Genomic DNA, 12,302 nt, shown 5'->3' with positions numbered 1-12,302 from the left:
ATCAATGCTTTAAAACATTCTTTTTATAAACTGTTCAGTGAAATCTTCAAATAGAAGTCCTCAGATCCTTGGAGTATATAGACTGTATATCTATGAAGTATGGTTGTTGGGGGGGAGGGGGAGTCCCTAAAGGATTCAGCCTTAGAGGGGGGTCTTAGATTGTTAAGTTATCTGACTCCACCGCTAGGGAGAAAGGAAGGCTCAAGAGATCTAAGATAACAACACCTTGATGTTTAAAGTTGAATTTATTTTTGTAGATGTGAATTTTACAAAGCATTTTACAATTAAATGATCACATCTTGTTTATGCATTCTGAGGTTTTGTTTTATTTTCCCCCTCTCGCCCCGTGGTATGAAAACAGCTATGAGCAGACTGACTAGCAGGGATATTTTTTTTTTTTAAGTTAAGGAGATCATTGTGACAGCTATGGCTAAAAAATAACAGTCTGAACTATACATAGTAACAGCACATAAATACCAGTGAATAATAAAATTAACAACAAAAAAAAAAAAGCAAACATCTTTTGTGACTGAAATGTAACTCAACAGTGGTACTGTAAAGTCTCTCTTACAGCAGAAGGGGGGAAAAAATAGAAGATTTAACAGTCCTGGTTTATAATACAGTACTACTCCAACATTCAATACAGACTCCTTAAAACAACCTTGCACTCTCCAAATCTCTTGTTTCCAAACATTCTGTCCATACGATTAATGTTTCGTTTGAATTAAGTGCCATCCCGAATGTTCAAGTCAAAAATATTTATACTTGGTTTCGTCTTCTAAAAATAGTATTGCAAGTTTTGGCTTTTTTTTTTTCTGGCATAAAAAATCACAATGTGCAAAAAAAGCATCAAATGGAAGCGATTTATCGAACAACAGCAGGTTTGTCTTGAGTGCTTTAAAATGTCATTTATTCTTTTTTTTTTTTTTTTTTTGAGCCAACAAGGTTCTTACTTTTTTTTTTTTTAAATCACATCTCATAGCAGATCATGAAACAGGCTGTCACAATGAACGTGGTTTGAGCTTGTCCTGTGGTATTGATGGACAATTTATACAACAGGCAACATTTTGAAACAATGCTTAAAAGCCTAGAATGGTTCTCAGTGCAGCGGTTAGAATGGACTGTTTGGGGATGCACACATTGACTCTGCTTCCACTTTCAGCTGCTTAATGGGTCATATACCCTCCACTCACTGTAAAATCTTTCCATAAAAATAAGCAATCTAAATAAAATCTTGGCAGTAAAGTGACTGCTAAAACCCATCAGTCCTTTATAGGGTATACTACTGAATGCTGTGGCTTTTGAAAAGATTTGTTAAATTCCAAGATGGAGAAGCAGTTTTTTAAGGTTCTCCTGTGTGATTTTTTTTTTTCCCCCACACACAGCTTTCTTTCTGTTTGCATCTTGAAAAGCTGTGATGTGCTATTTTTGGCCACAGAATAATGCAATAAATCACACACTTCCCAATCTCATTGGAGGGAAATTAACAGAAAACTAGATACCCTGTCTGCTGACACAAAATGAAGCGAGAATATTCTTGAAGACAAAAGTGGGAAAAACTGGCACAGTGGAAGCAGCATTGGCATCTTTTAACTGAAATACTCGCAGTACATTGCCAACAGGTGTAACTCAGGATGTCACTGTGACCACAAGCCTCTGGTAGATAGTGAATTTGTTATCAACCAAGCTTTATTTATCTGTTCTACTCAACTGCACAACTAAATACACAAACTGGGTATTTCATTGCCCGTTAACTATAGAGATTTGAAGAGCCAAAAGAAGGGCTTGCTCAAGGAGAAGAAATGGCAAACGGATATTCATGGTGCAGACAAGGGTCAATGTCCCGTATAAAGCATCTGCTTCTACTTGGGGCATTTTTGATGGAAGGAGAAAAATAAGGCAAAGAAACTCTTCTCCACGAGCTTACGTTGTCTTCAATAGCAGACTCTTCTATTTACAATTGTGCTGTCTACATTCAGAAGTGCTTTAGAAATGATAACATAATGGAGATGGCATGCAAGAGAAAACAATATCCAGAAAATTCTATAAGGAGAGTAATGCAGGACCCTGTAGCACCATGGAGACAAAGGCTGGATTCACCGGGGCTCGTCTCTCATTCTGGGGGAAAGAACCCCCATCAGTGAATCTGACCCTTTGGTCCTGATTCTATAAATGGTGCCTAACTCATAGGCAACATTGAGTGCAATTGTCAATCATCCACTTGGCGTCATTTATAGAATCATGCCTAGCAGAACATAAGCATTCTTAGGAACTGGTAGGCATTGAAACCTTAGGCACACTCCTATTTATGCCAGGGTTTTCTTGGCCTAAATGAGGGCACCCAAGTCAAACCACACCCAAAATCTGCCTCTAACAATGCCTACTTTCTGGAATAGACAACTATCTACCAGCTAATTATTATTTTCTTTTTAATTGGTTTTTTTTAACGGCACTTTTCAATTAATGGTACCAATTAAGCCTAATTAAATAATTAAGTTAGGCGCCTAGATCGGCTAACTTCAGGTGCCATTTATAGAATCTGGGCCTTAAGGCTTCAGTTATCCAGACTTTTCTTTTTCTTCTCCTCCCTCCTCACCCCCCCCCCCCCAATAGAACTGTTTTGTCAGAAACCTTTGACATACAACTGGAATCCCAACAGCAGCCAATATGGAAAAGTGAAAGTAGAGCTCATGGTGCCTTTTAATAAAGAAGAATGCTAATCTGAACGGAATTAAGCATGTGTTGTGTGGTGATTGGGGAATCCCAGGTAGCACAGTTAAGGTTTTTAGTTCAATGCACTTCCATGAAGACTGCATGTTCCAAGCTCAAACTCTGTTCAGATTTTGGGAAAGCCATTTCATAAATATATAAAAATATACACACATTTATGTACACACATGCATCTCTATATGTATATGTATATATTGCTAACAGTCAAACATAGGAATAAAAGGTGCAGACATCTGATAAATACTGGTAATGAATTTTGTATTATTCGACCTCAACAGAAGGTCAATTCCTATTAATATCACAGCAGTCCTAATTCTTGCATTTTCTTTAGATTTCAAATCAGGCTGTAAACACAAGGAGGGATAAGTAGGTTGTCAATTTCCTTGGAAAATGATCAAAAAATTCTAAGGCACTCCAGAAAGTCCCCCCTCCCCCCACCAATAAAATCTAAAGACTGTCTTGCTTCCACTGTACATTCAATATCTTAAGGGACTGCATTATTTCTCAAAGACAACAATGATCATTCATCAACACACCATTCAAGCATGTCCATCTTCATTCTCCATATGCAGAAATATTAGTGCAAAATGCTTGCCTCATCCGCCAGATAAGGAAAAGCCCTAACTCTTCACATTTTAAAGTTTTACATACAGAACTTGCCTCTTTAATCTGTGAGGGAGAAAAAAAACAACTAAATATATAGGAAGTTCCACTAGGTATAAAAAATATATATACATATATTTTCTTATGTGCAAGTTGACAGTTTTTTTCTGATTTGTCCACATGAGTACTTGAACCTTGTCCGCTCTGGGTTTCCGATTGCTATTTCAGAAGGGCGCTCTGGTTACACATGATTCTCTACCCCCTTGACCTTTTTTTTGGTCCAAGATGGTTTTTAGCCAATGGCGCAATGTAAATCAAGTACTTTCTTTTTTCAAACACACAGTAAGAATACATTTCAGGCTTGGAAAATTTCCTTAGATTGGCTTAATGCAATCAAAGGTCGGTGTGGATTTGAACACTGGAAGCTGACAAGAGATGTGCATTCATTTTGAAGCAAAATGAAAAGCACAAGAAGGTAGGCTTATTTCATTCTGTTTCCAAAATAAAATATACAGCATTCATATTTTTTAGTTCTTTTTTTTTATAGTGCGTGCTATTTGTAAATTGTGTGTATTGAAAATAAAACAAAAATAAAATAAAACCAATAACAACCCCCCACCCCTTTAAAACTCTATGAAATGAAGTAAAGAAATCCTTCTGGAAGCTGATACTTACCTGCCACCCAGAGTGGAGACAGCCCTATGGGAAGTAGGATCTAATAACCCAACCGATCCTGCCTGTGAGGCACACGCCTACAACAGGGAACCTGGATCTGCACCATGGCCCAGATTCTATAAATGGCACGTGAAGTTAGGCGCGCTTAACTGATCTAGGTACTAAACTTAATTTTTTTAATAACCATAGCTTAATCGGTTCTGTTAATGAGCAATAATGAGCTCATACTTGGCAAAAATTAAAATTAATTGGGCGGTAGACACCTACCAGAAAGTGGGCATGGTTAGGGGGGCATATCATGGGCGGATCTTGGTCGCGTTTTGCATCTAGACGCCTAATTGGACTTAGGTGCTGGTATTTAGGCCAGGAAAACCCTGGCATAAATAGGGGGCACCTAAGTCCAATTTGGGCACCGCCAGGCACGATTCTGTACATGACACCTAACTGAAGACTGATGAGCGCTATGCATCTTTTAGGCACTGTTTATAGCAGTGCTATCGCAAACTGTGTGCCGCGGCAGATTCCAGGTCTGCCGCAAGATGCTCGAGGAGGAGAGGCGCTAGCTGACTGCTTACAGGATGCGCCTCTCTCAGTGAGAGGAACGTCCTATAGGCAGTCAGCCGAGGCAGGTGCCTCTCCTGCTATCTGCACCTCTCCCTCTCTAGAGCCCCACCACCGGCAATAGGAGTTTCGGGGCCGCAGCTGGAGCATGTGCGAATGTCTACGTGATGTCATGCACGTGCGTGACATCATCATCCATGCATTTCCGGATGCCCTTTAGCCGCGGGCCTGCATCTAGTGTGCCGTGGCTTTAAAAAGTTTGCGGCATACTGGTTTATAGAATCAGGGCCCATGTGACCACTAGATTTGAGTGTTCTGGCAGGACTGGTGGACTCGTAAAACTCACTAGCAGATCTAGCAATGTTCGGTCCCCAATCCCTGCACTGCTGCAGAAAGATGCATTTCTAATTTTCACCTTGCTGAACCCCAGGCCAACAGCTGCCAAATATCAAAAGAGCATCGCTGCATTTCCCCTGGTCCAAATAAATCCAGTTTACATGGACTGGATCATTCTGCTCAGAACCAGACATACAGAACTTATAATAAATAAAAAGGAACAATCCCTCAGCTCCCCAGAGATACCACTGCCAAACTCTGTGTGTGGACTCCCATGTTCTCCCCCCTCCCCCACTATGATTTGCCAGTCTTTGATTTGAAGACCTTTATATGCTCTACTTGGGGTAAATACAAGGTCAATTTTATAAAATAAAAAATCTCCAACACATCATACTCCATTAAGAGAGAAACAACTTCAAGTATTGATCAGAACAACCTTCCTTTCATTGTCCCGGTAAAATACATTAAAGAAAAGACTTTGAAACGGATTCACAAATCAAACAATACAATCACTGCTCATCTTCTGAAGTGACTGAGGCTGCATTTTGCATACATTTACGGTAAAAATAAAATCAGATTTAGTACAAAAATTTTTTTTTTTGTCAGTTTGGCTAAAAAAAAAAAAAAAAAGTAAATAAAAGGGAGTTCTGTATCATTTGTGGATACTTTGCAAATAGTAAGAAACTGAATCTGCCTCAGGACACTTAGTACAGGGTAGTGAGCTATATGACAACCTGTCACCAAAAATGTAAGCGGCATGTGGCACTTTATAGAGTACCAGTTTGTTGAGGCATAAGCTTTCAAGGACCAGGGTTGCATTGGTTAAGCAAATAAATTTGACCACGTAACTCCCCTTCTGATAAAAGCTTACTGGTTACCACATTCTCACATTATTACCTATAAACATTTTACTTCTCTCATTTAAAACAAAAATTTTCCATAGTCCAGGGTTCACAGATAGACTAATTATTCCTTATTGCTCCTCAAGAGTACTAAGATCAAGTAATAACAATTACTCAACAATTCCTTGCTTATGTCATTTATTCTGTAACACTACGCGCGAAACGATTCTCTCTGTGACAGCGCACACTCTATGAACTCATCACTATCAATTTTTCGGGAAGAATCTTCTATAAACAAATCTAAATCTAATCAAAAAACTTTCTTGTGTCTAAATTCAAGAGGGCCTGGGATAGGCACGTGGGATCTCTCTGAGAGAGAAAGAGATAATGGTAACTGTGGATGGGCCAACTGGGTGGGCCATTTGGCCTTTATCTGCCATCATGTTTCTATGTTGCTAAAGATGCCTACATCCAGATTCCTTCATCTACAATTTCACATGACGAGCTCATCCCTTTCCTATTGTACTCATCCTTTTTGTAAATCTATCCTATTAATTATTGTATTCCCCCCTTACCACATGTATAAGAATGTTTTGTTCCTTTTTTGTAAATTAGTATGCGACATCCCTGATTTTTATACTTTATTGTACACCGCTTAGACATTAAGCGGTTCTATCAAATTTTAAATAAACTTGACTCTTGGTCCTCGAACGTTCACACCTCAGTTGGTTATCTATGAAGTGCCGCCTGCCTCTGCCATTTTTGTTACAGCAGACTAATATGGTCACCTTTATGAAAGTTTTTATAATCTTACTACCATAAGTCTCACAGTGGTTTTTCTGGAACCCATCGGCGAAAGAGCACAGTCAATGCAGACCCACCTAAGCCGCAAGCCATGCAGCAACAGCCACTGCAAATCCTTTCCACACCCTCCCTCTCTGCTCCCTCCAAGACACCCTCTAAAGTCCTCCAGTTTTTGACGCCTCCGGATAACCCTTGATGTTTGCTTTCCTCGTTTCCATTTCCAAGGAAAATAAATGTAGTATGAGGCATGGATTGTATCCACACCAAATATGCCGAAGCACGTGGAAAACTGTACATGGAGGTCAAATTTACAAGATTATGCTGCCACTGAGGACTTTCTGAGGACCACGGAGGACTTTCTGACTCTGTCTAAAGCACTGAGACAAATGATGGGTGCTTGGTCCCCATCATGATGTCTCCTGGGTTGGATGGATGGGTTTTAGCATTTCAAACTATTGCCATCAGCACTTCCAAGGATTTGGTGCTGTACACTTGATTTAGCTTTTTTGTTAAAAAAAAAAAATAAAAAATTAATAATAAACAGAAAATTTTCATTTGCTATGCTGTTTTCCTTACTCCACCTATTCTGGGAGCTGCCTTGAACAGACTTAAATACTTCACTCTGCCCAAGAGGAGAAACTTGTGATCAAGGCAAGTCTGGAATTTCTAGAGCTAATTATGCCACAGCTTACCCCTATTCTAGACTGAGGCACGATCTGCAGAATGTTAACTCATACCTGGAATTAGACTATTCACATTTTTGTCTTCCCCCCCCCCCTGTGAAATGAACTAAATTTACCCACTTAGCAGCACACCAACAACTCAACACCTACTGAAATCTTTTTTTTGCACGCCAGCTCCATCACATCTTTCTTCTAACAGGTTGTAGCACACCATTGCAGCTTGAAGATGTATAGTACCAGCCAATGTAAATCATCTACAAATTAACCCCTCCCCCCTTTACAAAAGCGTAGCGCAGTTTTTAGCACCAGCCAGGGCGGTAACAGTTCAGACGCTCATAGAATTCCTATGAGTGTAGGAGCTGTTACCGCTGCGGCCGAGTTCAGCCCAGCTCCTAAAACCCAAAAGAACCAGCAGATCAACACATCTGACAGGAAAGATTCTTTGGCAACCAAGTGGGTTTCCATATACTTTTTCTAATAGCTTTAACACAACACCCCCCCTCCCAAACCCAAACAAGCCATATTTTTATCTTACAATTTTCTGCTGATTAACAACTAAAACCTTGGAACTACTCTAAGACTGGACTAGAATAATTGGAGAAGATGTGGCACCTCACATCAAGAGGTTTCTTCGGAAGGAAAAAAAAAAAAAAAATCAAACTGTTTCCTACATTTACCCCAGCCATCACCATGGGGATTTACAATGCCTTAAAAAAAATAAAAAAAAATAATAAACCAGACCACATTCCCATGGAATGACAGCAAATCTTTCTCTTCATGACGAGGTAAAGAAACAATATGAAAAGCGGACATCACAGCGTGGAAGGGGTGTCATCTCATCCCTCCAAACTCCCTCCCTCCCCATCTCCTCCCAAAAAAGGCTACAGTTTTATAGACTAACTTCAGGTATATAAAAAAAATGGAGCCTATTAATTGGGTTTTTTTTTCTTTGTCTGCTTAAATAGGTCATAGAAGACCTAATCATTTACAGTGTAACAAATGCAATTATTTCCTTGATAATTTTTAAATACGAGCAGAATAAAAATCACATTGTTCTCAGGCAACAGTAGCATTTCAGTAGGTTAAGTGGCTTGATCACATTGGTTTCTATTAGTAATGCATGCAAGCAACTGAGTATTACAGCTCCCTTATAGGTCTCCAATTTTATATTTTTACTTTTATATTCTTTTTTTTATATTCTTTTTATACAGTCCCTCCATAAGTACCATCCTGCCTTCTCACAGGTGTCTCGGGCCTGCTGGTAGAAGCAGAGTCCTGCTCAAAAGGCGGAGGAGTGCTTTGTGTCTCAGATGCAGGGGTCTCTCCTGTGCCAGCCACCTCCTGGATGATAGAGCCATCCCGTTCTGCATCCTCTTTCTGTTCGAAGGGCTGCTGGCCAGACCGGCTGCTTAGCTCCACGTTGACAGCGCTAGTTCTCAGAGACACAACCGTTCCAGATTCGAGTCTCCTCTCTGCGTAGATTCTCTGCTCAAAGGCCTGAGCAGGAACGGCCTGGAACTCGGCATCCAGAGGGATGCTGGCCGCCGTGGAGCCCATCACTGTGCGGTACATCTCCATCCCTTCAGGCAGCATGGATTTGATCTTGGGTAACCAGCGCTTGCGAACTCTCCGGGCGTTGGTGCACATGTCTGCTGCAATGACATTCATTTCGCTCTCCTTAAAGGTCGGGGCAAAATTCTGACAGTATACTGCAAAAACATGAATGCAAAAGTTAAGTGCTTATAGGCCACCCATGTTACCAAAAGATTAAACTTAACACAATTTAAATACCACTGTGCTAAAATAGTGAGGATGACTTGGTTTTCTTGCTCTAGAATTTGCCATTTTGAAAATACCAAACTTATTTCAAATATACACATATATGCCAATTTGCTTTTATAAAACAAGTCCTCAGAATCAGTTCCTGTAGTGGTATAAATGTGAGCTAGCATTTGAATATCTGACCGAAAGTAGCTCTAAGGCCTCAATTCTGTGCAAGACCCCTAAAATTAGGTACCTAGATTGGAGCGTTTAGCTGTTCTCTGTGCCTAATTATTTAACAAGCTTTAAATGACACCGGTAATTGTAAATTGTAATTAATTAGATGGTAGGTGCCCTACTTGGCAGGTTGCCTATCACTTCAAGGTAGGTATCTACTCCAAGGCACCTACCAGACAGCAGGCATGGTTGGGGGGCAGATTACGGGCAGATCTTGGGTGTGTTTTGACATTTAGGCCAAGAAAACCCCGGCTTAGAGTGCGCTTAAAGTTTCAATACCTCTGGTGCCTAAGACTGCTTTAGGCGCCACTAGGTATTATTCTATAAATGGCACCTAGCTTATGATTGACATTGCCTAAAAATTAAGTGCCGCCTATAGAATCAGGGCCTAAATGTACATGTGTATTCACGGATTTTATACAATGCCCCCAGATTCTATAAAGTTCATCCAAAGTTGGGCGGCCGTATTTGGACATGAATTCCAGATGCGTATGGAAATTAGTCAATTAGATGGTAACAATCAATTATTAGAGTTAATTGGCACTAATTATGGGTGTCAGGTCAAAAGCGCGCCGGGACAAAGGCGCGCCCAGACAATTGAGCGCAGCGCGCGCCGTCGCGCCACTCTAAATTACTGTTTTTAGCTCTCCGACGGGGGTGTGTGTGGGGGGGAACCCCCCCACTTTACTTAATAGACATCGCGCCGCGTTGTGGGGGCGTTGTGGGGGATGTGGGGGGTTGTAATCCCCCACATTTTACTGAAAACTTCACTTTTTCCCTGTTTTTAGGGAAAAAGTTCAGTTTACAGTAAAATGTGGAGGGTTACAACCCCCTAAAACCCCCATAACGCCGGCGCGATGTCTATTAAGTAAACTGGGGGGGGTTCACCAACAAAACCCCCCTTCGGAGCCCCTAAAAACTGTAATTTAGAGTGGCTTGTCGGCACGCTCTTTTGTCTTTCGCGCCGTTGTCTATGAACCCTAATTATGAGTTACAAGCCTACGGCCTGGCCACCATGAATAGGCCCACTCTTACTATCGGAAACTAAGAAGGGTTGGGCCTGGCTAGTGCCTGTATGGGAGACCACCTGGGAAAATACCAGGTGCTGTAGGCTGAGGGACCCTATGTTGGGCAGCAGTGACATAGTGGAGCTGCACACTGCATGGAAAAGGGCAATGGCAAACCACTCCTGCACTCTTGCTGTGAAACATCCCAGGGTGGATTCCTCACTGTGTGGGTTGCCATGAGTCGGTGGCATAATCCATCCATCCATGAGTTACAAAGTACTTTCGGATTTTATCCCAAAGCAGGTTCACAGTATCATGATAATTAAATGTACCTTCTTAAAAGTTAATCCTTTTATCCGCATAACCAAAGAGAATGAAAAAACAGAAACAGAGAATTTTATTATTTTATTTTGTTTGCCTTTATGCATACATTTATTAAAAATACTTGTATTTTGGGTGGGGCACAATTAATTTACCTAATTAATTTATGGGAGAGTCTGCTCTGAGGCAACTATTTGATGATTTTCTTTATTTTTTAATTTTAATGTTTTATTTTAACTTTTAATCTTTTTTACTTATTATAATGACGTTCTTTTCTTTTATATATTTTTGTATACCGCATTGATGTTATAGTGAAATGCGATCTATAAATTCTAACAAACATAAACAAACATATTCAACTGTTGAGTTGATTCTCTCTTTCAAGACCAAATGTCTACACTAGAAATTATTCTCAGAAATTATTCTTCATCTATTCTAGACATTAGTGTAGCTCAAAAGTCATCCTGTGATAGGGGAAGGAGCCAGAATGGCTTAGAGCAGGGGTGTCCAACCTGTGGCCCGAGGGCCGCATGCGGCCCCGTGAAGTATTTTGTGCAGCCCCGGTCGAGGGTGATGCAGTGTTTTCCTCTGCTGCCCCTGGGTGTTTACCGTCTTGCCGGCTCTCTCCTCTGTCTTGCTGCAGCGTTTGCATTGTGCAGCCCCAGAAACATTTTTTTTTGGCTAATGCGGCCCAGGGAAGCCAAAAGGTTGGGCACCCCTGGCTTAGAGGGATGTGTCTGGATGTAAGGGAGCAGGAAAAGGGGCAAATTCATGATATTGTTTAAAAATTGATGTACTAATGAAGAGAAAAAGTGTACTGCACAATAAGTGAATTCGGAACACAGAGCAGTCAAAAGTCTGAATCAGCTGGAGTTTTTAAAGTCTTACATTAAAAAAAAAAAAAATAACACCACTTTCCAAAAGCTGACAACGCTCAAACCAAATCCGACCTTATAAATTGCCTGCCAGACATTCCACTGCTCTGCACTCTGGATCTATTAAAAAGCCCCCCCCCCCCCAATTTTCAGCAATTTGAAACAGTTCAGGATACAGTTAACGAGTGAATGCAGAGTAAATGGATTTGGTCAAATCTAAAGGGATAAATCTTTCCTGCTTACATTTCACTGCATTCAGGATCCTGCTGTCCAGTGGCTTCCTGCTGGGATCGCTGGTCGAGGACCGGATTCCAGTACCACAGCTATTAGCAAGTGTGTTCCTGTGAGAGAGACACAAATGCTCAATCATCGCAAAAGTCTGTCTTAGGACAGAGTTCAAGTAGCCACCTTGAAACTGAAGTAAACTAGATTATCTCTAGGCTGAGACACCTTTGATGAAATAGCATGAAAACACCCCAGAGAAGGTGACTTGCACATGTGCACACCTGTAAAGAAAGCGCCAGCATGATTTCCCAGAAATGGCAGTCTATATCTGTTCAAGGCCCAGATTCTCTAAATGGTGTCAGGATTTTAGGCGCTGATAGATGTTCAGTGAAAAATGCCCTTTAAATGATGATTTTCAAGGTACCTAAAATATCAGCATCAGAATTGCACCTCTGTAGGTGCTTTATGGCGCCTAATGCCAGAAGTGATATTACATGCCTTAAACCTCACATCAAAGGCAGGTGCAGCAAAGATAGGCCTGGAAAACTCTGGCCTACATTTCCGGCATCTACCTTTGCCGGAGGTGCAATTCTCTAACCAGTGCCATCACGTGATTGGTGGCCGCTTTTAAGGCGCCTGCAG

At 40.9% G+C, this 12,302-nt stretch overlaps 1 protein-coding gene across 5 annotated transcripts in view; it reads right to left on the bottom strand.

Annotated features, from left to right (window-relative positions):
- Positions 1-794: 794 nt before the first annotated feature.
- NACC2 (NACC family member 2) overlaps positions 795-12,302 on the bottom strand; it is a 152,761-nt gene continuing 141,253 nt past the window's right edge. For all 5 annotated transcript variants that reach the window (XM_033961081.1, XM_033961083.1, XM_033961082.1 and 2 more), the window contains 2 exons: positions 11,679-11,776; positions 795-8,943 (listed from right to left, as the gene is read on the bottom strand). In XM_033961081.1, coding sequence (XP_033816972.1) covers positions 8,438-8,943; positions 11,679-11,776 — 604 coding nt within the window. In that variant the 3' untranslated portion in view covers positions 795-8,437. The remainder of the gene's footprint in view (positions 8,944-11,678; positions 11,777-12,302) is intronic.

The sequence above is a fragment of the Geotrypetes seraphini genome, chromosome 10 (assembly GCF_902459505.1).
Source record: "Geotrypetes seraphini chromosome 10, aGeoSer1.1, whole genome shotgun sequence".
In the NCBI taxonomy this organism is placed as follows: Eukaryota; Metazoa; Chordata; class Amphibia; order Gymnophiona; family Dermophiidae; genus Geotrypetes; species Geotrypetes seraphini.
This window is presented reverse-complemented; position numbering and strand designations above follow the sequence as displayed.